Source organism: Brienomyrus brachyistius, chromosome 13 (genome assembly GCF_023856365.1).
Source record: "Brienomyrus brachyistius isolate T26 chromosome 13, BBRACH_0.4, whole genome shotgun sequence".
Lineage (NCBI taxonomy): Eukaryota > Metazoa > Chordata > Actinopteri > Osteoglossiformes > Mormyridae > Brienomyrus > Brienomyrus brachyistius.
In genome coordinates, this window is record NC_064545.1 from 20,732,486 (window position 1) to 20,760,423 (window position 27,938).

Genomic DNA, 27,938 nt, shown 5'->3' on the forward strand with positions numbered 1-27,938 from the left:
ATGTAATTCGAACAAAACATTAAAAATATTAAACTAGAAATGTTCTCTATTTTATGCGTTTTTAACCAGCGGGATGAAATGCAAGTTGATAACAAATTCGACCAGTATAAGGATCCGGCTTGTTTACAACCAATTACAAATAAACTTGAATTTATAAAGAACTCACAACGGTATGTGTGTAATTGTGAAGTCACAGCTTTCAGAAAATCGTTTCTGAAAACGATTGAATTCATTGAATTCACCACAGACATTAATTATAATGTTTTGAGAGTTCGGGCGGTGCTTAGATAACAGTAGTAGAGGGTGTGACCATGCTTTCTGCGTTTCATTTAAAAACCACAGAAATGCATGTCCCGCGCTCACTCGAAGCACCTGTTTGCGCGCTGCTCAGCTCGGGACATTTCTAGATCTTACCGAGATGTCAAACGCGGACAGAGTCGTGTTAGCTCTCGGTGGAGCGGGCGTAGTGGGATCCGGCGTCGTGAAGGCGCTTCTCGATAAAGGTAAGGAACGGGGGGAAAGACAGGGACTGTCAAAGCCGCATAGGAATTATAATAAAAAAAAATAAAAAAAAAATTCATATATACACATAGCATCATTTCTTGCAGTAGCAAAATATAGGAATATTATTTGTATTCATGGAAAAACAAAAAATATGGGCTGAGGTTTTTGTACTTTAATCTGTGATGGCATTAAGAATGACAGCAAATAGGTTATTGTACTGTTGGAGATTCCATTTTCCACGAAAATTGTGCGTCTGTGCTGCGCTCAGCGGCCAGACTGCTCGCGGTTTACGGCGCGTGCCTGCATGGCCAGTGCACCAGAACCACGCAGAACAGCGGACCATCCATGCGGCTCACAGGACTTACTCTAGATTTCTGAATGCCTTTTAAAAATACGTTTTAATTATAAATATATGTTTCGGTAAGTGCGTTATGCAGTTTTTACTTTGATATGTACGTCACACCATGCATGCTTTTCAAGCTAATGTTTACTTGTATTGAATATGCCGCGCTATTTCAAAATCTTACAGGCATAGTAATTCCATTGTACTGAACAATTTGAGGCTCCTGGCCTTTGCTGACACACCTCGGAGGATTTAGACAGCAAAAACTTACTTGTAGCCTACATAATTGTGACGGGGTTGCCAAGTTTGGTCAGCTGGGTGGCTTGAGATTTTCAATTCGAATCTACACACACATGCACACGCATTTACATGTATGTAAAGTAATACCTTGGAAATAGTCTGCGGGGTTTGCAAACTACTCCGACGCTTTAGATATAGCTATTTTTAGGTTTATAATAGAATGTTATAGACTTACATTAAGACTTCCTACGTAAACGTGAGAATCTGAAAGCGTGAGTGTCACGCCAGATGCGTAAGCGTTGGCAACCCTGCACTGAATGCTAACAAAAACATTACGCGGAGAAAGCGTTTAAGTTGGTGATTATCCTACAGTCAGCGAAGCGTTAACGCAGTCACCGACTTCGGGGGAAAGCTCAGCTGATCTCCTTTAATATGTATTTAGTAGTAATGTAATGTATCTATAAGTAATGTAATCGGGTAATCATCTGTTGAATTTTACTGGCCAGCAGGGCTGGATTGCCCATTTGGCATATTTCCCCGTGGGACAATGGGTATCTCCGTCAAAATTCATCATGGGGACCTCCGGGTCGGCAAAATATATAGTGGGGGACCCCGATGTCCAGGGCCGATTTTTAATTTCATTAGAGCCCCCCTGGCCATACAACATATTCATGGTAAACAAACGTTAGCTATATAACACAGCTGTCAACTCTCATGCAATGGCGTGACCCTCACACTTTCAGACTCTCACACGAAATCTCAAGGCAAATCTATATTACTCATTTATAAACCTAAAATTAGCTACATCAATAGCGTTGAGGTAGTTTACAAACCCTAGACTATTTACAAGGTAATAAAACTTGCATACAGACTCTTCTGAACAAAGTTGCCAACCCAGCATAGCCTATCAGCGATAAAAGTTATTGGTAAAATTTCAGGCTGCAGGTGTTTCAGGGTTTTAACTGCATTAGCCGATTAGAGAAAACAAACACCCTCAAAACATTTTCTAAGGCATGTTAAGCTAATGTCACCACCGAAGGTGCATGATATCATTCACCACATTAAGTACATCATACGCCCGTACCCTGGAAGTGTCCTGCTAATTATAGGCACGCTTAACCTAAACTAACAGAAAATTTGTCAGAGCGCCAAAATTTTAATGTGTTGGCATGACGGAGAAATCGCAAACCCTGCCCTGTCGCTTCAGGGTTAACCGCAGGCGCCTGCAACAATCCCTGCGGCGGCCAGCTTCACGAGACCCAAACGCCTGGTTAATTGCCGCATCTAGCTTTATTGACTGCGACTATAAACCTCGACGCCTGGTTGCGACTGAGAACACACGGAAAAAAGAATAACGAAATATCAGTCAAGTAAATGCAGGAGTGCCGCAGCGAGAGATTCACGGCGCCGTAACGACATTTGAGGTTGAATGACGGAGACCCGAGGCTGTGGACCCAACCACGACTAGTCAACACTGGGAACAAAACACTGTGAAAAGCGCAACACTGGTGGAGAGTATTAGATCTCAATATAGCCTCACAGCTATTTTGAGAAATGCCAGGGCTTCTAGAACAATGATATCCTCATGCAAGGGTGGCCTTCGTCACGTGGTCAGGTGCTTAGCGCTACTCATAACCCGTTCGTATTCGAAGGATTGATTTTGATCAATGTTTACTTATTTCATGATATATGAATACATATAAAGTTGTCTAAAAGAGGTAATAAAATACTACCATACCCATATATCCAGTGGTGTTAGAGATTTTGGGCTCTGTGAATGCATATCAAATTGCCCCCCACACCAGTCCAGACCAATCGAGTGATTTTCCAAATTTTCTAGGCCTCCTGTCACTCATCCTGACCCACGGCAACCCCCCCCCCCCCCCCCGGCACCGCTCTGTATATCAGTTCATGTGGGGAGTCTGATGCCCGATTAAATGGGGATGATCCCTGTGACTGATGCGTGTTCCAGTAGCCTACCTGTAGCACGGCTTATTTTTCCAACGTAAAATAAATATATCTGTCCAGAGGCTGGAATAAAATAAGGCCGACTTTCATACCACACCAAGCGACACGGACGAAGCCTACCCCCATTTGGCACGCGACTGTCTCACAAAACAAGACAGACAAAAGCACATAATCTCCCTGTAAACACAAGGTAAAATAAGAGGATGGAAAACATGCTGAGAGCTTTGGCTGCACAGAACCGTACGTTTGACTCTTACAGTGTCTTTGATAATATTTACATAGCTACAGCAACGTCGGCAGTGTTCAGAAGACTAATTAGATGCATATATGTACAGTTGGTGTGTAAAGTCACCGTTTGCCTCTTTGAAGGTTTCAAGGTTGCTGTTATATCCAGAGACGGCAACAGACTGGAGAAACTGAAGGCATTCGTTTCACCGTCCACCAAAGACAGACTAATCACTGTGGTTGGAAACATAGGTAAGGGATGCATGCAACTCAGGCTGCTTTCACCTTCGCTGCATTCTGGGACAATAGGGGCATGAGATGGAAAGCTAAGAGTCCATCAATTTGAGGTACATACATATTGGTGTATTACCTGGCTGTCACAGGCTCGGAGGAGGGGGCGGAGGTAGCGAGGCAGGCTCTGCTGAAGGCGGCTGGGAAGGTGACTGATGTGGTATCCTCCCTGGGCTTCAGCTGGTGGCAGGGGGGGCCTCCCCACACCCAGACTCTCAAGGAGCTGAACTGGGTGAGTGAGAGACCATTTGGCCACATCTGGTCATCTAGTCGGGTCTCTGCCATCACACACTGACAAAGAAAACTAATACCTCCACTAACCATTTTCTCCTTCATCCATCCCATAGGTCCTGGAGACACTTTTGTTGAGCACCTTCGTGTCCTGGAAGGCTTTCTTCCCGCTGGTAAAAGACAACCCTAGTGGCACCTACACCTTTATCACAGGTGAATCTTTTTGCCTAAAAACCCAGTTCTGATTTCTGGAAAGATGCAGGTTAATTTAGTAATACATTTTTTTAAGTGATATGGTTGCAGTTGCTCGGTAGAGTAAGCACCATACCCTGTGGCAGAGGTCTCACACTGAAATGACTTGGGGGGGGGGGGGGGGGGGGGGCACCAGCTAGGAGATGGTTTTCCAAAGGGCACTCGAGCTTTATGAACCAGTGAACTGGAAGAAAAAGGAAAAACAACAATGTCTCTATTTCACTAATCCATAAGAAAACCAAGTCTGTGCAGATAACTATAACGATAAATTACAAAGCGGTAACGAAAGACCGACCTGCAGACCAGATTTAATAATGAAAGAAAAACATTTAGCAGGACAGATAAAAACCAGTTGGCCAGTGGGATTGAACTTTAAGACCTCGGTCCTCTGGCTGAGACAGGCGTGCTGTTCTTTCAAGTTACGCCAAACGGTTGTATTACGTGCTGTAGGGGGCGCCGGTGAGAAGCTGCTGATGCCGGGTACTGGATTCCTGACACTGGGGGCAGCGAGCGCACTGGCGTTCTGCCAGGTGCTGCGGGAGGAGTACGCAGAGGTGCCCTGCAAACTCATCCAGGTGAGGCCTCTCCCAAGTTCTTAAGGTGCTGTCCCTTGACCCTGAGTTGCTGCCATAATCACGGAAGGGTAGACATTCTCCCAGGCCTTAAAATATCATTATGTGTACATACTGGGGGAGTCGAACCTTCGCCACTGGTTTTTACCCAGTCAACGCTTCATAAACAGGGGACAGAACAAGATTTAACCGCAGTTACATGAAAATCGAACAAACGTCTCAAACTAGATCAGCTAACTACCAGCATTCTGAGCCATTTCCTTTGGTTTTGCTCGTGAACTGTAATTGCTGTATTCTGTAAGCCACCATAGAAATTGACACAATACTTAATTCAACTGAAAGATATTGAAATGGGAAGTTCCTTTTGGAGTAAGGCTCAAAATGTATGGGAGATTTAATTATACAGATATAGCACAATTAAAATGCATGAAGAGTATTAATTCAAAAGAGCTGTCAGTTGTAGTTCGGGTCTACTTTTGAGTTTCTGGCTTTAGACTTTAGAGAATCTTCTAGTGATTTGGGATTTAATAAAAATATTGGAGAACGAACTATAAGCCATGGGACTTCATAATCATGGAAATAACGTGCAGCTGACTAAGCTTCTGATGAGCTTTTCTGCCCTGTGACAGCTGAAGGTGAACAGCGGTGTGGCAGCGCCGGAGCGTATGGCCCCCGGCTACCTGAGCCACCTGGAGCTGGGGGAGGCTGTGGCTCGCGTGGTCGAGCAGAGGAGCGCGGCTCATAGAGTCTTTACTATCAACTGCCCGGCTGATCTGAGAAACATCCCCTCGGAGGGCGGCATGTGAGCCCCCAACCCCACACTCCGCTACCCCCTAGATGCCTCCCCAAAATCACTAGCACCGAACTAACACAATACCTGCCTATTCATTCTGAAAATTAATATCCTAAGCAAAACCTTCAGGACTTTTGGGAAGATAAACCATTATATGATCATGCAAAACTCCCAGTACATTTTAAAATCATATACATTACATAACATTTTGTTAATACATACCACTATATCTCCATGCAACACCCCCGGTACATTTTGACAATATAATCCACTGTATAACTGCACAATATTGCGAATACATTTTAGTAATATATATCACTATATCACCTTGCAACACCCCCGGTACATTATGACAATATAAACCACTGTATAACACCTTCAATACATTTTGGTAATATATAGCACATCATCACCGTGCAACACCCCCAGAATATTTTGGTAATATATACCACTGTATCACTGTATCCAGGATATTGACAATATATCCCAGTATTTCACTGTGCAAAATGCCCACTACAGTTTGTTGGCCTATACTGCTATACATATACCACCATGCAATGACACCCCACGCTTTTAAAATATACCATTTACCACAGCAAACTAGCATGACATGCCAAATTTTTACCAAACACAGAACCCCTACCCTCAGCAGTGTTTTCTTATAATGAGAATGTAACTTTAACTGTACATCCATTTCAAATTTGGCGAAATACTGTGTTTAAGAAACTGACCATATTTATATAAATATTGATACTTTGCACTCTGCGACTTGTTTTGGTCCCCGCGTTTCTCAAAATCACAAGGGTAGTAAATGATTAGCAGTACCATAGTGCAGAACAGATGAAAACACTTTGGTGACTCAAAAGGTTTTGAGATACTGGTCCCAGTGGCACCTAATAATATTGTCTTAATCCAGGCAATATGAACGGTGCCCCCACCTCCCCAGACTTGGCACAGTCACTGTAGTAGAGGCATTCAGTCAAGATTTGATAAAATGACACTTTACCACTGGCTGAACTCCTTGATGGGAGAATAGAGCCGTTAATCCTCCTCCCCCAATGGGTGGGAATAATGTGGGAAGTCAGTCTCCGAGAGGTTTAGCCACCCAATGGTCGCTTTGCAGGATTCCGTTGGGATTAACCAGTCAGCAATCGATGGCATGAATGTAAAAACATCCTTCCTCCCATAAGCACTTCCTGTCCCAATCGCCAGGCTGCCACAACACTGCCTTATATAGCTCATACCTATTACCTTCCTGTTTGGGATTCATACTAATGTCTCTTACCATCACCTCATTTGCAAGTTTCAATAAATTGTGTTTGTAAGAAAATGGGTTCCTGCGTGTCTGTTTATTTGTAAATGCCCGGTAACACACAACTGTAATGAATTTACGACTCCACTGAATTTATTTAAAATCGTGTTTATAGTTGGGTTTGTTGGGCTTGACGGCAGGAGAATGAGATATTTATTCAGAGTAGATCTGCGTGAGGAAGTCCAAGTCAAGTACACAAATCAGGGTTCACGGGGGGAGACGGGGGGGCATTTTTGCTCTATCGCGTGATTCACTGTCTGCACGAGCTGCTCTCTCTCTGGTCCTAATCATACACGATGCCAGAATCCCTGAGCAAGTACAGACATCTGGGGTGTCCGAGGTTCAGCAGATCAGAGATGATCTGCAGGAGCAAAAAGACCCCCTTTTGTTTGCCGCTGTGGTCAGATCTGCAATAGCTTCGTTTAAGAATTAAGGGCCAACCAGCACACAGTCTGCCCACACTAACCTACATACAAACAGCTGCCATACGTGTATTCTCATCCGTCATACATACCCAGGCCATGATTAACTTTATAAGAAGCCATCCAGGCGGTGGCTGACGCAGACTGGACACTAGGCAAGGGGGACTCCGTCTTCATTAAGCTGCAGTTCCTCCAGATTCTGGCTCGCCAGTTTAACCACTTGCTACAATTTCATTTAACTAGTGTACAATAAGGTATATAAAACTTTTATATTAAAGGCAGCTTGTAAAACGAGGATGGGAACTCGGTCAGTTTTGGGTTTCACTTGGCAGGCCCACGACCCCATGGCAGCCGGTGTGGTATGGCTTCACGACCCATTCATTTTCATCCCGTCCTGTCCTCCCCTCCACCCCTCACACACACCCACGTGTACCTACCTAAATGGGGATCTCACATTTATTTTTATGGGAAAAATCGTAATGCCAGTTGCGACACGCAGCCCTAAAGTTAAGCATAAGAAACCAAGCAAAAGACAAGACTTTCGGAATTGTTACTTTTTTGATTGCAGTCACAGACATAAAATCTGAAAAATGGCCCCAAGAAGTAAGAAAGTTTCAGGTTTTACCGCACTTTGGGGACATTCTGGTCCCTAAATGTGATCCATGCAAACCCACACACACATATGCACACATCAGGGACCTGAGGCGTGGTCAGCAGCACAGCCCGCAGGCGTAATTACTGAACTCAAAGTCCCCAGAAGGGCTGTAACCACAGTACAGATAAGGCAGGGGGAGGGGGGTCCTTATGCCTCTCATTAAAACCTGGAACCAGCTGCATCTCTTCAGAATTCAGTTTTTAAATTGGAACTGTGCAGGAAGAAACACTTAAGCCCTCAGCGGTCACGTTTGTTCCCTCGTCTAATTTAGGAGGGTGTCTGGCGAGCGGCGTTTCGTACTGACAGCTCAGGGAAGCTGAATCGCAGGCGGGCACCCAGACGGATGAGGAAATGCGTTCCCACAGACCTAGATGCTGCACATTCTGAAGATGCGAACTGATAAACTCTTAAATGAAAGGCGGGGGGGGGGGGGGGGGGGTTTACGAATACTTGGCGTGGTTTCTGTGGCCAATTAAAAAAGCAGCATGTCACAAAACCGCAGGCTGGAAAGAGAATTTACAAAATCAGTAAAGCACGCAGGACCAGGGGTGTAGCTGGAAATTCGGCACCCATAGGCAGGCTGCTAGGTATAACCAGTGGGCCCCCCTGAATCAGCCAGGGTCCCCATGTCCCCATCCCGTCAGCAAAACAAGCTTCCTGAAGACCTGAGGTCAGCTGAAACTGTCTGCTTGTTTAAAATCATGGCTTAAAAACATTATTTACTGCAGGTTTCAAAACCTACAATTTATTGAAAAGCTGCAGTAAAGTCAGCAGAGTTCATTCATGCACTTCCACGTTGTATGTATGTGTTTTTAACTGTTGTAGTCTTTAAATCTCATTTTACAGTCTATTTTTAAAAGACTCAATGCCTCTGTATAGCACTCACCTTGTGTCTGAATTGCTACATGAATAAAGTTTGCCTAGCCTTGTGTAGGACATGATGATTAGCTCTTCCTAAGATACTCTGACTCATGGGCAGCCCGCATCATGTTGAAGTACAAGACGTGGATTTTAATCTCGCAGGATGATAAATGCGATTGGTATTATTTGCATGACGTCGATTGACGCGATTGGGTGTGTGTGTTATTCTCAAACAATACTGTAACACATTCATTTTCTCAAATTTTCAAAATTAGTTTGAAGACCGGCTCAAATTACACAAGTTCATTTTCTATAATCACTTTTATATTAAATTTATTTCTGTAATAGAAGTATTTAATCAAATCCAGGAAGTGAGCTACAGAGATGAAGAAAATGACAAAACTGTCCTGCTAGATAGGAGGGAAAAGGGTTAATTGGGCATTCAGTGCTTGTAGAGGATGCCACACTGGTCACCTGGCAATAAATTAATTCACAGAGAGGCTGGCGGATCTAGTTACGGTTAACTCTCACTAACTACACTTCCTGCCCCACACACAGAGTCACAGAAAACCTCACACATGAGTTATATTCACTACACATGGACCACACAAGAAATTGAGCAGAAAATACGCATCTTATTGCACAAACTGATTATATAACGTTCACAACATGCGATCACGTAGATTTTAAAACATTTCATCTAGTTTTGTTTGATCCTGGTACAATAAGATTTTTCACTACCTATTTAGGATAAAGGGTTAAAGAAATAATTAAATCAGAGCAACAATGACAATTGTAAAATATCTAAAAACGTTAAGGTGATGTCAATTGGACACACACACAAAAAACCAAACACTTTCATTATACCATTGTTTTAAAGAGTCTCATTTGTGAGAATGACCCAATTCATAATTTAACTTTGTGGCCCGGAGACAGAATAGAAAACAATCTGAGTAAAACAATGGAAATACAGCTGCAGACGGGGGAGCGTACCGAGGAACGTGGGAGACCACAGCAATCAGAGGGACACGTTGGAGGGACAGCGAGGAGCGAAGCACGTGCGGTCTGACATGTACAGCTGTTTCACCAAAGAAAGTGGAAAATAGAGGATAAAGGGCTGAGCAGAGACAGGCAAATGAGCTTGGATTTTGACACACACACACACACACAAAATTGTCACCATCCCTCCACCCACCAGCACCTTCTCATAGGCAGGGGGCTCCCTCAGGATGGCCCATTTCGGGCTACAGCGGGTGGCTCAGCAGGTCGGAAGGCTGGTTCAAATCCCTGAGTCAGCAGAGTGACACCACCGTCGGGCCCCGAGCAAAGGCCCTTAATCCCAGGTACTGCAGCAATGTCTGTTTCGGATAAAAATGTTTGCTAAATAAGTAAAAGTGAAATACAAAAGCCAGCTTCTCTGGGCCAGAGTGTCACGGGCAGGGCAGAAGCTAGCGTGCAACGATAAACTGCTATTTATACAGGAACAAAAACACACATTACCGCAAAAACAATAAATCCAAACTCCCAACCGTCAAGCCCATGGCCACATCACCACATCCTCGTCCAACAGGATCAATGGAGTCCACAGGGCCTTCAGATATACAATAACAGCTTTGTGATTCATTAGACACAGATATCTACACAAATATCTAAAAATAAGGAGGGTGACAGGCTAAGAGGGTCACTGGAAGACTATCCTGCCTTATGTAAAGTGCCAAGTCTCATACCTGCTGGAGAACATTCTAGATACAGCTCCAGACTGGCCAAGGCAGAAGGACAAGTCAAAAATTTAAATCAGGTACTTAAAGTCAACCAGATTATAGTAATACACCTCCCCAAAACACCTAAATAAATTTTTTTTAAATTTCAAAAGAAAACCAAAACGGCATATTTTCCTGCTGGGAACCAGCTCGATAATCCGTAGGTCATATTCATCTTGCTTTTGCAGGAAGGCCTTGGAAAGACCTGGAATGCAACATCTTTGATAGACATGGAGGGTTAGAAAAATTGCACTCATAGGCACTCAGAGCCAGAATAACATTTCCCACATCTTTATTGTTCTTCAAACTATATTCCAGACAGAGTTCTGCCCCTCCCCCACAGCTGGGGAGGGGGATCATTTAGTAAAAACACGTCGCATTGATGTGCGGACACAAACGCATTTTCTGTTTTACGTCTATGTTTACCGCTGACCCACTGTCAATAGCAGCACAAATATTGCATTGTGGGTATTTCCTTTTAGATTGTGTCACTTCCTGTCCATATTACACACAGTGAATTTTAGCTGTTGAAGTCTGGAAGGTGGTTTTTTCCCCTCTTTTCCTGAAAGGCTTTGAGAAACAAGTTAGCATTCAATGGGTAGCATTCAGAAATTAACAAGCAAGGCTAACAGTCAGACACGTGCGCAACTCAGATTTCATTCCGATTAAATAAAATAAGCATTTAAATACCAGAAATAATAAAAAAAAAAACATTTAAAATACAACTGATGGGAGCAATTCATATACACAAAGGGCTGTTTTGGCACGTGTGCATCCAGTGAAATACCAAGCCACACCACCTCATCACTACGTTATTCTTCTGCTAGCCTAAGCTCTCTGATCCCTGAGAGGCCGCTCCTACTGGACACCTCTGTACACTCAAGATATTCCTCCTACTGCAAACATGAAGCTAAAAATAAAAGCAAGCCTTTTTATACGGATTCTCTCGCCACCTGGGACCATTTGTGGATTTCCAAATGACAGGAATGACTGGGACACATAGCAACAACAGATATGGTCTCAGTGCAGAAAGACACACACACCCTAACACGCAACTGTCAGCATCACCCAATTTAGAAGTTTAAACTCTTCCATTAACAAAGGGAGACCCTGAAAGGAGTGAAGCGGACCAAAAAAAAAAAAAAAAACACATTTTCTTTTTTCTGTTTTTACATAATTGCGGCCATTTTATTTACATTTTTCTTCTAGACTGTAATAGCACATGTGAAAATCTGTTCTTCATTTTCTCAGCTTTCCTTCAGTGACCAAGGCAACCCTCAGCTAGCTAGGACAAAATTTCAGGGCTTTAGTGGCCCACCGTGGTTTTGAGCATGTTTTTATACTGAAAATCCATTAATCCATCACTAAGCTTTAAGAAGTACAAACCAAGGCGATCGTCGCCAAAGGGCGACGGGGGAAAGCAGCTCTAGATGCACGTGCGTCCCTCAGTCAGTCAGTAGTGTGCACAGATCCACATGTTCACGCAGCAGATAGATTTGCTGCAAAATGCGCTGGACAGCAGGATGAAGCAAGAGACTTAAACAGGCAACAGGTGCCTGCAGGGATGCAACACTTGTCACGGGCAATAAATTAATTCACGGCGAGGCTGGCCGATCTAGTTATGGTTAACATTCACTAACTACACTTCCTCCACATGTTCCAAACATAGATCTCAAACACACACACACACACACACGGTAGTAATGTTCTCTGTACACAGGCCTCACTTTGTAAAGAGCAAAAGAGATTTTACAAATTTACATCTACAAGCACTGTTAGAAATCTGGATTATCCATCTGATTATAAATATACAGAAGCAGTTTGTGAGAAAATACTCGAGAAGAGGGTATTTAAATAAAAATGGAGACTTTCAAAGCAGTCTGACTCCGTTCTTCAATCCCTATACACTCCATGGCTGAAGCAACTCAGAATAAGGAAGCAATACTATTAACAATATTAACAAAAGCATGACATCTCTGTTCAGAGAAGGTGGCAGACTGGACCTCTAGCAGGCTTTCCAAGGGGCGGAAAAGTAGCAGGACAGGACCGGAAAGGCGACCCCTGACTGGGGAAATAAAAACGGATCTGCATGTAAATCCACAGGCTTCATGCTAATCCCGGCATTCCTGACTACCTGGTAAAACAGCAGTAACCGCCAGCTGGTTAATACAAGATTAAAACGACATGACTGTAAAAAGATGAGCGTCCACTTCGCACAGGCCCCCCTGGTGTGACGGGATTCCCCCAACAGCAGTCACAGTGGTCAGCCAGCTGTCAGAGCAGCAGACAGGCCAGGGAGGCGAGCGGCGGAGACCAGAGGTCCGTCTATAGTGAGGGATGTGCAGACAGACAGATTCAGGGGTGGCGTGTCCTAAAAACGATGGGGGGCAGGAGATGATCGCTTCCAGGGTGCCAGTTCTCTGGACTGGGGGGTGGGGAGAGGCGGCAGGAAGATCCCCAGTCTGCATACTCCAGCCAACAGGGGGCGCTGACTCGGGCGGGGTGGAGTGACGGCCAATCGCCCTCGCCGTCCTGCCCGGTGCCATGCCGATATTCCCAGGGCGACTGACTCCCCTGCAGGATCACGGGCAGAAAACCGCTGAGGACCAATCGCACGCAGGGGATGGCAGTGCAGCGAGAGGCAGAGTGGAGTGACTCCCTACGCCAACAAGGGGGCAGCTCACAATTCACACGTAAACTGCTGAACAAGTAATTATTGAGAGTGTTCCATTACACCTGTGTGTTCCCAAAGAGCTCCATCGAGAGTTACAAGTCAAGAAGAGGCCTCTCCCAGAAGAGCGGGGAGGACCTACATTGTGTCTGTTCACAAACCCTACAGAGCCATTATGTCGTCACTTTCACCAGGTTATGTGTAGCGGATGTTAATTATATTTATTATGGGGGAAGGGGCAACATTAGTGAATGATAGGGGCCATTAAAAATAAATAAATAAATTGGAACATAATTGGTTTGGGGGCCCAAAATATGTAGCGTCACCCTTGCTGAGCAGAAATACCACGTTTGATTTTATTTGTCATTGCTATTCTCTGAAATTCCTTGCCACACGAGTGCATGTATGCATGCATGTGCTTTAAAAGGCTGCCCATGTTGACCCCCTCAACGTGGATAGATCGACGAGTCGGTGCATTTTAAGATGCGTGCGGCCGGGCGAACCCCTACGGGCGGCAGCACATACCGGCCTCAGGTGGAGGCGGGGCCTAGGTGCTGAGGCCCAGCCAGGTGCAGGGACTCCACGTAGGAGAGCGCGCTCTGCAGGGAGGTGAGACAGTATCCCTCCTCGCCGATCAGGTACCTAAAGGGCGGGGAGAGGAATCCAACAAGGAGATGGGGTTCAGTTGGGTGGAGTTGGCCCCCCTATAATGAGAGCGGAGTGAGAATCCACAGCAAAAACACCACTCGTGCATCAGAGGGGGGGGGTTGGGGGGGGCTCGCAGGCAATCAATGCATCCAGTCCCCACACTCCTCTTCCCAAACAGTCGAGCTGGGGAAACGAGCGGAATTTTATTCTTATTTTTATTAGTGGGGGGGCTCATAAATTCCACGATGGCTGCCAGTTACGAGGCCAGTTCCCGAGATACACTCACATCTGGGGTGCGGTTTGACGGACGCACGCGAGGAAACGCGGTGGCCGCGGGGGCGGGCCACACCGATCGGCAGTGCCCGGGGACGGCAAACAGATGTAGGTCACATGAGGTCCTCCGCCGGTTTCGCCAGTGCCGGGAGGAACACTGCCTTTTCGGGTGGGGTTATGCTCACTGCCGGTTTGCTCAGAGCAGACGGAGGTCGGGATACATACCCCTCGTGTATGAACTCCTCCAGGGCGGCGCACTCGGACACTAGCTGGGGCATCTCGGTGCGGAGTGCCACATAAGACAGGATAGGAAGGAGGTCGTCAGCCCCACTGGGAGAGAAGGAATTACAAGACAGTATGGAATGAAATAATGCTGCAGTTGCCATTTGTACAGCTATGAGCACTGGGACATTGGAATGCAAGTTCTCACATATTCTGTCACTCTCCTTATTAAAGACACACACACATACAGGTGAGAGCAAAGTTTGGGCTAGAAGCACAGGGTTAGCCATTTATTTGGCTCCCTTGGGGCATTTTGGGAAGTTAAGCGTCTTGCTCAAGGGTGGAAATGTAGCTACTCTACCCAGCATGGGATTCAAACCTGCGCGTTTCTGATCATAGGCACTAACCTCCAACAAGCCACACTGCCCCCCCCCCCCCAGGGGTCCCAGGGCTACATAGGAAGTTAACACAAGTCACCCAGGGTACAAAGCTCAAACCACCTGGACAAACAGGGTGACATCTTTATAATAACCCCCATAATCGTGTTTGCAATACACAGATTTCTAATTAAGGAATACTGTGAACTGTGGTGCTCCTTGGCAGCAGCGGTAGGTTACGGATGGATCCCTCGGCAATTCAGCAAAAATCGGTCTGCAGTGTTGGAAAAAGTTTCAGATTTCCGGCAATGACCCCACATGGAGACCACAGCAAAATCACACCGAGGGCCTCAAAAAAAACCGTGGAAAGACCCTTACGCTCTGAGATTTGTTTGAGTTAACACCAGCGTGTGGGAAATTCCGAGATGCTCACGCAAGGCACGCGAGAGCCGTTTGGGGTCTAGGAGACACAAACCAGACCCCCAAACGCAAGACACACAGCCGGGAAACTGACACACAGACCCCATCAGAGCACTGACAGCGGGAATCCATAACGCACTTATTTCACAAATTAAACAGGCCCCTGGTGCTCACAAAAATCACTGCCCCATTTTACGGATGCTCCCCCCCCCCCCATCAGTCCACAAATCAACCGGCTCCAAAACATGTCAGCGGTGACTCACGACTGTGCGTGACACATAACCAGCTCCTACTGGTGCAAACATACATAGAAGCTGCGAGGAGACAGGAGATCCAGGGAGAGCCTGATGTGGGAAGCAGTAAAATTACACCAGACAAAGTCTCCGGTCACGGAGGACAAGGTGGTCAGCCGAAACGAGCGCATGCACAATATCTGGGGGGGGAACAGAGTGGAGACTGACCGCAAGCACCAATGTTGTCGAAATTCAAGTGCAGACCCAGCACTGAGATTTAATATAATAAAAACCATTTCCAAGTTAATTTCAAATATAAACTCACATATAACAAAAAAAAATCTCTTAACCTGGACCTAATAAAGGGACACCGAAAGAAGCCAAAAACCAAAAAAAAAACTGTTTAAAAGAAACTGTCACTAAGATTTATGCGGGATGGATTCCTCAGACAAATGGCATTACTGCCGGGTTCGGGTCGGGTGACACCGCAAAGGCACGCATGGACGATTAACGCAGTGTGGCTTTTAGGGGTCACAACGCGACCGAAACCAGACCTGACTTGGATTTGCTGCGGATGCCGGGGCGCTTCAGACACGTGACCTTTAACCCCTCACTCCCCACCGCACAGGTTGTTTACTCCCCCTCTCATTCCTGGCTCCCTCGGCCCTCTCCCGCCCAGTGGCACGATCTGCCTGCTTAACCAAGCTTCCCAACCCTGCCCCAAAATAACATGCCGATTAAAAGGGAATAAAAATCCCTAACCAGGGCTGCCAAGCCCCATTTCCGCTGGGCCCTTTCTCACGGTGCCCACGCTTCCAGAGAGCCAGCCAGGCCCGGCAGTCAGCAGGGGGCCACGCGGTTAAGTGGACGCCCCTGCTGTGCTAGGCTGCGTCGAGGCCTGATTCGCTCTGACATGTGGAGTCCGGAGACTATCAGTCTGTCAAATCAGACTGATCAAAAACTCTTAAGCTTCCCTCCCAAAATTACTGGGGGAGGTAGCTGGCCACCTTTGTTTTCAGTGAAAAACAAATCTGACCTGTAAAAGTAAGCATTTTAAAACTGAATTAGCATAAGACGGGATTTCTGCACGGGGATGTTTGTCATACGCGAGTGTCTATGTCTGTGCCTGTGTGGGCCTCGTCTCGAGCTGCGTCCCGGGAGGGTCACTCACATGGCAGCCGTGCTTGGGGGGGCGTCCGGCTCCTGCAGGCTCCTGTACTCTTCTGCACACGCGCAGATCAGCCGTAACGTCCGCACTGCAACGGGACACAGTGAGCAAGAGCCAACACTGGGAGAATGTGTGTATCGCACACGCACGCATGCATGATACAGCAGGAATCACGCAAACACATGACGTAGATTGAGCGAGCACGGCCTACGGGCCAAACCGCGCTGACCGCCCCGCAGCCTAACATTCCCTCATCCTGCAGGCCTCCAGGCCGCCCCCAGAAGCCTCACCGATGCACTCGAGCTTCCTCTGCGGACACAGGTCCCTGGAAAGCAGCCGGAGCTCCTGCACGGCCGACTCATAGGGGTAGGAAGCTCGTAAAGGACACGGCTCCCTGGGGAAGAGTTTGGCCGCGACGCCGACCTCAGCAGGCGTGGTGTTGCGATACAACCGGACACTCGTCTCGAAGGACAGCTCCCTTTCTCTGTGCACTTTCCTGCAGGAACGCACACACACACACAGCAGCGATGTTTATAACCACACTTTTGCGTAAGGCCATCGACAGTGACTGCACTGGAGGGGTAGAAGACCCTAAGTGACTTTTAGAGTGGTAGTAACTATCTGTGTCCAACAGGGGGCCCCCAAAACACATTAGTCTTACAGGACTTAACATATTCAGACAGTGAAACTAACAAAAACGCAGCTTCAGCAATGTGTGTGTGCGTGTGTGTGTGTGTGTGTGTGCGCGCGTGTGCGTGTGTGTGGTGGGGGGGGATTGGATCAGAGCAGTTACAGCTAAACCAGCTTGAATTCAGGTCAATTAATTTTTCAGCTTGAATTCATTTTAAAACCACCTAATAAAGGATTTCATAATATGCCTACTGGACAAAACTAGACTAAACTTTAAAACTGTTCATAGAAATGTCAGCTACACAGCCTGTATTTGAGGTTGTTGCAATACATCAGGCCTCTCCAGGTATGGTGGAATTTCAGTGCAGCAAGCATGCACCGCCTGTGACCTGCGTTCACGGACATATGTAGTGTGAACACAAGAGCACACAAAAAATAAATGTAGTGCAAACTGGGATTCATCTCAGATAAAGGTAGCATCTATGCCAACCCACAGTACCTGAAGAGCACCAACAGGGGGCCCCAGAGCGGGGGGAAGAATGCCTCCTCGATGCAGGCGACACACAGGTCCTTGGATGCGGCAGTGTTGAGGCACTCAAAGGACAGAAGACAGAGGGAGAGGAGGCGATCTGCAGGGTGGGAAGAGACCGTACCGTAATACATGTATAAAAAGTCAGCAGCATTTCAAAGTTATCTGATTCACAGTCAAGCCATCATTACCATTTCTGATTGACAACACAGGGGCCCAATGGTGAAATCATTCTGTCACCTTTAGGATTTGAACCAGCAACCTTATGAGCGCAAACACAGCATTCTAACCCTCTGAGTCACACATCAACCCCTGGGGTCAAAGGCGTCCTAATATGGTACCATAGGAAACACCCCCCCCCAGTAAATGCAGCAGACCCTCACAGCAGCTATGGAGGTCACGCACCGATGGCGGCGTGCACGTCCTTAACGATGTTCTTGAGGGGTTCCCGGAGCGCCAAGCCCTCCAGCTCCTGGATGTGGGACACCACCTCGGGCCGGCGCTCGCACCCGGGTTCCAAATCCATCTGCGTCATGAACTGCTCCAGGTCCTCGAAGGAGTTCTCCCGGTCGGGGAGCACAGGTTCCCCCTCGCGGTTGGCATTGTGGTCATGGTAGGAGGGCGGCGAGGCGGGCAGGCTGGACTCGGAGCGCAGGTTCTGGGCGCTGACCGAGGTCTTGATGGCCAAATGGGAGGGGGCGGTGATGGGGGGGCACTGGCTCACCAGGGGGTACAGGCGGTCGTATATATTGTACTGCAGGGTCTTCAGGAGCTGGACCACGGGGTGATCTGGGCAGCTGGTCACACACAGGAAGACAGACATAGATACCAGCACAGAAACAAAGTCAACCTGCCGCACACACACACACACACACACACACACACACACACACACACACACACACCCCATCATACCTCAGCAGGTAGGAGACCAGGCCTGACACTAGTGTGCTGTCATTGGGGTTCCTCTTCAAGCTGGCTTTCCACATTTTTGGCCAGTCCTGCGGAAAAGTGAGCAGTTGCTGTCAGAGCCCGCAGACCTGGTCTGGCATTACGTACGGCTCAGGAACACAGCCTTTGTGATCCGAAGCAGGAGGCGTGAATTTATACACAGCAATCAGCTAAATGTCAGGAGGGTATAACACGTCTTACATTTTTGTGTACTTTCTGTAGTCAGTTTACACAAATAAAATGTTAATGATGAGTCTTAACACAACGTATAGATGCAACAATACATTTTAAAACAAGATTCCCCCCCCCCATTTTAATGGGGTGCATAAATGTTAAATAGTTTAAGGCATGAATGCCAACAAAATGAAGTCTTCACGCTGTGAGGTGTGTTCGTTCCAGATAAGAGGAAAACTCTATTTTGGCTCAGAAAACTATACTTGTGGTCGGCTGCAATATAATTTTCATAAATCTTCTATTTATTAAAAAAACATCCTGGAACTGAACATCCAAAGGAACGCCACATGGCGAGCATGCTGATGCTAACAAGGCCCGCCCTCTCGCACCGATTCACCAGCTGGTGCCAAAGGTGGGTGGACTCACGTGATCCTGCTCGTACTCCAGGACGCTGGCGTACAGGACGCGCTGTTCCTGCTCCTCCGGCGTGATCATGCCCACGGCCGCTAACCTCCTGCAGACACACGTTTCCGGGCGGATGAGCAAGCGCATGACGAGAAGCGGCGCGGCTGCACATACGCGAGGCTCGAGCGCGGTCACACCTGCTGGCCTCCTCCTGCAATCTCAATCTCCTCTCCTCCATCTTCCGGTGAAGCTGCGAGACCAGTTCAGGAACCCGCCAGACCACAGTGGCTGCTACGCCCCTCATCAGCTCCCTCCACCAGCCAGACCTCGCTGACCTCGGCCCCCCTCCCCACTTATAACCCAACAAGCCACTTCCACCCAACTGAAGGAACTTCAGTAGGCAGGAGAGGAATTATAAGCCTGTAGAGAGGCCCTAACCTCACTCTTGAGAAAGGATACAGCATCTTGCCGAGCCCGGGCGATGATAAGGTTCTCCATCATCTGCCTCTGAAGGGAGAGGGTCTGCACAAGACAAGCCGACGGTGTCAGTTTTAGTAAAGGAAATGATGTGCGTTCACTCCCAACACATACAGAGTACAGAACGTGAATGCAGATAACAGAAACCTCCAATGATATCTACAGCCTCGGCATTGGCTATCAGGAGGCAACCTTCTGCACAAAGTAACATTCATGCGTACAAGAGTCTAGGACACACACACACACACACACACACACACACACACACACACACACACACACACACACACACACACACACACACACACACACACACACACAGGGGTGCTCCTGCTGTGTCACATCATGTGACTCATGACCCCATAATCACGTGAACAAACCAAACCACTATCAAAACATTCAATACAGCTCAATACAATTTCCCAGAACTACCAAGATTCTCACAAGGCTAATTCCAAAACAGCTTCACTTAAACTAGCATATAAACACCTATCATCAAACCGCTTATCCTGGTCAGGGGTGAATGGGGGGGGCAGAGACTGGCAATCATCCCAGGCAGCATAACACACAAGGCAGGGGTACATCAAGGCATATACAGAGAGTACCAGAATGGAGTCAAAGTGGCATACTATATAGTTGGAATGTACAACCTCAAGTTTAGATTTAGGACAAAGCTCACTTTCACACATTCAAAAACAAACTCCGCAGCAGTTCACCTGCTTAAACCATATAATGGAGAGATGATGGAAGATTCAGGATAGGAAGTCATCCAACAGAGAGAAAACGCAGGAGCGGCTGGCTGGCGAATCAGAGGTGCATTACTCTGAGCATGAAGTGGGCAACCCAAAGCTTCCGGACAACAATACCCGTGTAATCAATAATGATTTGCGTGTGCGTCACTGGGACCGCGTTCACCCCTTTAACGGGAGCATAGCGGATCAGTCAGGTAAAATTCTCATTCCATTCCCTCAATGCCCAGCGCCCCCCACCAAGGACAAAAAGCCTGTTATTGATAAATTGGCTCTCATCTGCGATCATTCCTAACTAGGGTTGCAATATTTTGGGAATTTTCCGGTTAATTCCTATATATTCCCGTTAACTGGCATGGAAAGTTTCCAAATTGGAATGTTTCCAAAATTCCCCACCTTATCTTCCCACGGACTGAAAAGTTTCCGGATATTTTACGCCTCTTTGCGACTATTCTTAACCATGAAATTATCCCGACTTTCAACCAGTGACATGCATGAAGAAAACCTGCCCAACCATTTGCCGTTTGATAAACGGAGAAAACTCACAGGAGTTGCCAATTCCAGTGCTCGTCTGAAGCAGAGCTCAGCATTGCTCTTCCACATGGAGATCAGGACAGGTCAGCTAAAGCCTGATGGAACATCTGACGTCCAATCAGATACCACCAAGTAATACTCAATACTGTCTATTCTGTTAATGCCCAGTTCCTCATTACACGTTCTAAACAACCATGCAAAAATACATGAGAAAACATACTACTAAGACCTCAAGAGGAGAACTGTAAATAAAACCAGTCAAAATTAAATGTATGCAGCAGATATTAAGAAGCGTGACTCTCAGCCACTGCAGGTCGGATCTATAACTTTGGGACTTAGCTTGGGAAGAGAAAGCCGCAGATTTGAATGATACCTTGAATGTTCCGGAGATTTTTTATGTCACGTGGTTTCTGGCTTCATTTAAATGCAGCACATTTCTTTGCATGTTTACAGGGCATGTGTGTGTATAATTCCTAACTGAGCCCTGAAAAATATAGCGCCAATTTATTAATTTGCAACCCTAAACTCTGGCTGCTGACCCCCACAGACTTGCCAGGGGCAGATGCCAACTGGATGAATGACCAATAGGCCTCGTGTGTCCTTACTCGCCCCCGGAGTAGACTCCGCCTACATTCCGATGATTGGCTAATTGCACAACAAGGCTGTGACGTCCGACGTAGGGGAGCCAGACTCCTCTCAGCACCAATGGATTTATTGACAGACCCATTCGCAAAGCTCCTCAAATCAAGCTCTCTTAGTTAGTTAACTCTGTCCCTGACACGCGTTTTCTGAGTCTGTCTGGGAAAACTGCTATAAAGCTCGTTGGAACAACTTGCCATAAAAAATATGACAGATAAGACTGACAGAATCAACATCTAATTTCTGAAGTGTCTCCTGATCAATTTCTTCATTCCAGACAAGGAAAAAAAAAGAAAGAAAAAACACAAGGCCCATTTGGTCAAACAGATATATCACAGCGGCCCAAGCAAATCATAAACGAAATTTGATTAGGTGCCTCAGAATCAATGGTTGTGTGGCAAGCCAGGTTCTGGGGCAGATATGTGGCCCTTACTCAACAGAGAGTGACCCCGGCACGTCAGCCCACCCTGCACAAAAATCCGCTCCAGATACCACACATCTATTTACGATTACCAAATATAAAACTCCAGTAAAAATAAAAAAGCTTCCAAGTTAAGAAAAAAAATCTATTTACTGCCACCAGGTGAGTATATACATGCATGAAGAAAACCTCCCCAACTATTTGCTCTTTGATAGAAAGATGACGTATGAACTTTGGGAAAAGGGCAGAAACTGGCGAGTTCTGATGCTCACCTTAAAGCAGAGCTCAGCCCTGCTCTTCCACACGTCAGCCAGAACTTGAGGGGGACATCTGACGTCCAATCAGATACCATCACGTAACATGCTCAGTACTGTCAATTGCCTGTTCCCTCATGACACATTCTAAACAAACGTGCTAAAATATGAGAAACAACATACTACTAATATCTCAAGTGAAGGAGCAAGAACAACTTAGCAAATACTGAGAATCTTGACCCGCAGCCAGCACAAGTCTTGAAACAAAACAGCAGTTAACTTAAGATGAGAAGTGAGAAGACGCGACTGGAAAAACAAAGGACCCACCTGACAGACATACGTCATGGGGGTTTTGGGGGGGGGGGGGGGTCAATCATACTTTTCTTGCATATAAGCAACATGTTCAACGGTGTTTACGTTGAAAAGAATCATCGTCAGGTGAGATTTCATAACTTACTTCTGCAAAAATTGCCCTTATAAATAATCACAAAATACGATTAATGGTTGTGTTATAGACGTGCGCGGCAGCAAGCAAGAGGAAACGGGTCCCATTATTATCAACCAACTCAAAACAAATCACTTGATCCCAACACGGTACCAGTCAAAAGTCTGGATACAGCTATTGAAAAATCATGTGTTACAATAAGACAAGGTTATGCAAGTGCTGCATTATCCTGTGAACAAGGAAAGACAGATGACCGGACCCAAAGAATCCCCACCCTAAACCCTACAGAGCAGCTTTGGGATAAGTTGGATCGAAGAATAACAGCAAGATAGCCACCTCGTGCCCAGGACTTGTACAAACTCCTTCAGGACTGTTGGAGGAGCGTTTCAAACTGGATGCCAAGAGTCCGCAATGCTGTCATTAAAGCAAAAGGAGGCTGTTTTGAAGAATGCAAAATCTGAGAAAACCGAGATGTTGAATAGTTCTGGTCGTTGCATTATTTCATATGTTTTACTTCATTGCCCCAAGGCCTTTTACTATAAGATGATTAATAACTAGAGACAAATTTATTAAAACCATGCGTGTTCAGGCTTCTGACTGGTTCTGTACCTGCGAAATTCTACCCCCACCCCCGCAATCCCTTTAGAGCAGCAGGTAAATTTTTCAATTCATTTGTACTGAAAATCTCAGTACCACAAAGAATCTCACGTGTTTCACCAGAAAAACGGCAAACAATTAAAACTAGTGTAAATAAATATAGCCTGTACCATGGCAGAAATTGCTCAACCCAAAGTTATGCCCCTTCGCTTGTACTGCATATAAAGTCATACAATTGCTAATAGGACGATCAGTTCGTACCTTGTGCCGCGATGCGCCCCATTTGCCGACCCCTCTGCATACTCCTGGTGCTTCATGCAGACTATTATAAAACCACTTAAAAAAACAATCAATACAAACTAAAGATTTAACGCCACCCACTCTTCGTACGTGGCGAATAAACACGGGAAGTCACTGAACGTTATAAAAGTCCATCCATCCACCGACCTTCTAACCAGTTTACCTGGTCATGGTGGCGGAGGGCAAAAGGTGGGTCGACCCCGGCGGACCGCTTGGCGTTCTAGAGTTATTTAACGGGAGAGACTCTGCAAAACGGTGTGTGACACAGCAATGATACAAACCCCCAGAACATCGCAGATGAGGCTGTTTTAATGCTGTAAGAAAATGCAACCCAGTACCAAACGAATGTGTTTGAAGTAGCCATTACATACAACCACAGGTACGCTTCGCGATAAAATGTAAACCGGAGCCACCGTGCGGCATATACTACCTTAAGGAACGCCTTTAATCTCCTCCAGTAAAGATGAAGATCCAGTGAGCTTTCGGACGGCTGGAGGAACATCCTTCGCATCTGAATAATACAGAATTTCAACGCCATCGCACGAGAGAGAGACGCGATGGAGCCGCCTCGCCAAACGCGGCCACTTACCATCTTCATGGTTTCAAACATACTGACCGTCCGCCCCGGGCTACGCCGTGCTACTCCGACCCCCGTCCTGAGCCTAGAGCCCCCGCACAAACGGCGGACTGCGGCCGGCCCTATCGCTCACCGCAGGGTGGGGGGGGGGTCACCGGGAGGAGCCAGGAGCGTGACCCCGGCGCACGTGTACAGGAGAAACGCGCGAGGCGAGCGCGCCTGACCGAAGCTGTCCGACGAATTAAATCCGAAATTCGACGAATGACTGCCGACTATGATTTCTCTGCATTATGGTCTGGAGTTCTAAGTCGATAAACAAAACTCAAAATTACGCAACCTGTGGCCAAACGGACATCCACCACCTAAAAACTAACCAGCCCGATTTACACCATCACTCCGTCCGGGTGCCTGGAAACACGCCGATTTTCGGTCAGATAAACCTATGCAATTCTTCTAAACAAAAGCACAACACCAAAGCACAATACCAAATGCGAAATACTTGGGTCTCCACTGAGTAGGACACTGCTGATACATTATATACATATATCCAGCTCTATAAATGGCTAAACATGGTAATGTAACAGTTTTCTTTTTTATATATATATATAGTTTGAAGGAGGCATGCTAGTAAGAATTTCACAGCTGTTTTAACATTGTTGGATTTGTCTCGCTGGGTGGAATTAACATGGTTATGTAATGTTTACATTACTTGTTATTTTGAAATTGTAAGATGTTTTTTTGAGTTTATGCATAACTCTGACTCTTCCCAGGCACAGGGGGCAACATAAACTTACCAGGGACGTCTTCTGTGTCGCCTGTCCAGGGGTGAGACGTGCCAGGCGGACTTCATAATTCGCCTTCAGCTTCTGATTGAGCCGTGAAGCCTCTTCTAGTGGTGTCAGTTCCCTGCCAAATACCCCCAAAGACAGTTGACGTTCCGTTTATAAATCGAAAATCCTATCAGCACATAAAGCACAAGAATATATATGTATCGTTTCCTTTTTAAGTATAACAAGATTTATCCATTCATCCATCTTCCTACCACTTATTTTGTATAAGATAGCGCCGAGCCTATCCCAGAATGCACTGGGCACATAGTTGGGGGACACCCTGGATGGGATGGTAGTGTATCTTAGGGCATGGACATGAACACATATATGCACACTACCCCAAGATTTATATTATACAATATACGGTAAAGGGCACTGGCATCCCATTCAAGGTGTACCCCAGCCTTGAACCCTGTCCTGCTTTGGATAAGCTCCAGGACTCTAAGAAGGATAAGCGATTAGAAGATGGATGGATGGATGGATGTATGATAAAGGCAGAAATTGGTAAATGTTTCTGCCTACAACTAAATGTATAAATCACATTGATGCTTCAGTCTGATTTAGCAGACAAATGTTTAATATATAGAGTCTTCTTTAGATGGGACCAAAGTGAGTGGGGATCGTACTTTTTAGCGTCTTGTGCGTTGACAGCCTGCATTTTCTGGAAAATTTCAGGGGGAAGAAACGGCGACGCGGCTCCTGCTCCGTCAGACAAGACCCGGCGGTGTCGGGTGGGGGTGTCACCAGACTCGAGCTTGGGTGCTGGAAGCACTGCGGGAGGACGCAGGGGGCAGTGTACAGCCACTGGAACCTGGGCGCAGGGCTGCGCAGTGCAGAGAGCAGCTTGCAGCCCACCCAGCCCCTCACCGGCCCTCGTGTGGGCAGGGCACAGGTGGGACCCTGACGTGGGGCTGGACTCAGCAGTGACATCCAGCTTCTTTCCTGCGAAGGACTTCACTCTCTCCAGGCACTGCTCAGCCAATCTCAGCATTTTATCCACCTCTAATGGCACCATTTCTGCTTCTTTTGGGGACAGAGACAGATGGGGGGGTAAGGGACCACATAGTGAAACGCAAACAGTTGCACAGAGAAAGCTGAAAGACAGGAACACCTGAGTAAACAATGTTCTATACAGAATGTCAGTAATCAGTCTTTCCTGTTAACGATTAAGTGGATCATTAACATTCCTTCCTATTAACACAACTGATTATTTCAAATGTTAATGAATGGAGACAGACCCATTTTCTGAAGAATTCCAGTTACTGCACTGTACTGTTTTTTGCGTTTTCCTGCCAGTAGGAAACCCTTTCCACTGGATTATTCCCCATTTGTTCAGATTAGTACTTCACGTACAGTCCGATACTCCAGATTTAATCCCAGATTTACTGAGCAGTGTCCAGTTAAAGTTGTCATTTTGTTACTGGGATTCAGTTTTTAAGGCAAGTCACAAAACTTGCTGTAAGTTGGTGCATTAAATCAATATTAATATCAGCCCTTCAGCACGGTGGCTCTCTGGGTTCACAGTTAATTGATCACTGATTCAAAGGGATTTGAGCAGAGATATCCCATGACTGGAGAAATGAGGGCCTGATTACCCTCTACAGCCAGTGACTGCCTGATATGACTTAATGGGAACCAACAAAATAAACAATGGTAAGTGAGCTAAACCAATCAGTGTCTTACAGGGCACCATATCCCACCCACAGTGGGAAAAATAAAGAACCTTAATTTGCCAAATAACATATCATGCACATTTAAGTGCATCATGCAAATTTGTAAGCATCTAACAGGTTTAAAATCAGTCCCTACGTGTTCAACGTTATTCTGTGTAAGCATCGTACTGTTTAGCTGTCAGAGGTGGAGTTTTATCAGAACAGAAAAGGTAGTTTCTCTTTTGTGGCGAGACAAGCTGTTGGATCGCTATTCGTCAGCATCGGCATTCTCGTCAATAATCCTGTCAGCCAATTGGCCTTTCAGATTGGGGGCGGGGGTATGAGCGTTCCCGGATTCCCGATCCTGCGACGCCCATTTGGGCGATGCTTACATAGTGTGAATTAGGTTGTTCAAACTGTCACGAAAACAATGTGCTTTATTGTACAAGATACAAGTTAATCAAGTTCACATACAAGACTGTGGCTCCATTTAGCCATGTGGACTGCTGTAACTCAAACTTTGCACGTAAGAACTCCAAGAGTTCATCAATCATTTACCACTCTATCAGAAAACAACCTGGAGACGTTTATGTGATGTTTTCATGACAGTGTTCTTTACAAAAGCATGCACTCATGTTAACCGACTTCCTTACGTTTGGATCCAGCATCTTCCAGCAACGCGTGGCATATATAACTGATACTCCTCAAATATTCACAATAAGCCTCCTGGTAAGAAAACAAAACTAACGTCATTTCCTGTTGGACACATTACTTGCGGAATAATATTCATTTTTTAAAACGCATATACTAGACCCATTAAATGACTCGTAACATTCATCCTATTTAAAGCCGGACTACAAATTAACATACATACCGAACAAAATTTCGCATTATTATGAATGTCATTTTGGCCAAAAGAACTAATTACATGACACTCAAAGCACATTTTATTAAGATATGAATGCATAAGATCTGATTAAACTGAGACCCCCCTCCCCATATCTGAAAATGTCATCAAAAAAGGGAAGAAATATTATGTATTGTCCATACGTGACATCCATACCTGAACCATTTACCGTAGCTATCAAGGCAAACTGGACACAAACAGCCTGAACTATGTCATCTCTCCGGAAATGCAGTATACCATAGCCATGCATTTTACCTTATGCATGTTCCCCGCATCAAGCTGTATCGCAACGTTAGCCAGTTTCATGGCGTTTTGTAGTGGCTTCATGCCACCGTCTGGTACAGCCGCCGCCATTCGCATTATACGATGTTGTTACTAGAGGTTAGCGCCGCAGCAAGCTTACTGCAGGCGCACAGCTTTCACTGC

General features: G+C 46.2%; 2 protein-coding genes across 4 annotated transcripts; one reads left to right on the forward strand and one right to left on the reverse strand.

Moving 5' to 3' along the window:
* The first annotated feature begins 337 nt into the window (after positions 1 to 337).
* si:dkey-238o13.4 (uncharacterized protein LOC560780 homolog) lies at positions 338 to 6,749 on the forward strand. The gene is made up of 6 exons (XM_048972748.1): positions 338 to 503; positions 3,425 to 3,532; positions 3,664 to 3,803; positions 3,919 to 4,015; positions 4,505 to 4,629; positions 5,256 to 6,749. The coding sequence occupies exons 1-6, from the start codon at positions 419 to 421 to the stop codon at positions 5,430 to 5,432; spliced, it is 732 nt and encodes a 243-aa protein (XP_048828705.1). The 5' UTR covers positions 338 to 418; the 3' UTR covers positions 5,433 to 6,749.
* Positions 6,750 to 10,704: 3,955 nt separating this feature from the next.
* Positions 10,705 to 27,899, reverse strand: vps9d1 (VPS9 domain containing 1). Of its 3 annotated transcripts, none has more exons than XM_048972745.1 (15): positions 27,768 to 27,899; positions 27,259 to 27,331; positions 25,580 to 25,976; positions 24,918 to 25,029; positions 19,590 to 19,652; positions 19,328 to 19,380; positions 19,152 to 19,239; positions 18,516 to 18,601; positions 18,006 to 18,397; positions 17,571 to 17,700; positions 16,732 to 16,937; positions 16,445 to 16,529; positions 14,247 to 14,351; positions 13,626 to 13,742; positions 10,705 to 13,003 (listed from the first exon to the last, which is right to left on the reverse strand). In XM_048972745.1, the coding sequence occupies exons 1-14, from the start codon at positions 27,870 to 27,872 to the stop codon at positions 13,631 to 13,633; spliced, it is 2,007 nt and encodes a 668-aa protein (XP_048828702.1). In that variant the 5' UTR covers positions 27,873 to 27,899; the 3' UTR covers positions 10,705 to 13,003; positions 13,626 to 13,630. The 3 variants fall into 3 exon arrangements, with proteins under 3 accessions (XP_048828702.1, XP_048828703.1, XP_048828704.1); XM_048972746.1 differs by having other exon boundaries at positions 27,669 to 27,887; XM_048972747.1 differs by lacking the exons at positions 24,918 to 25,029; positions 25,580 to 25,976; positions 27,259 to 27,331; positions 27,768 to 27,899 and adding exons at positions 23,977 to 24,057; positions 24,136 to 24,267.
* Positions 27,900 to 27,938: the final 39 nt, after the last annotated feature.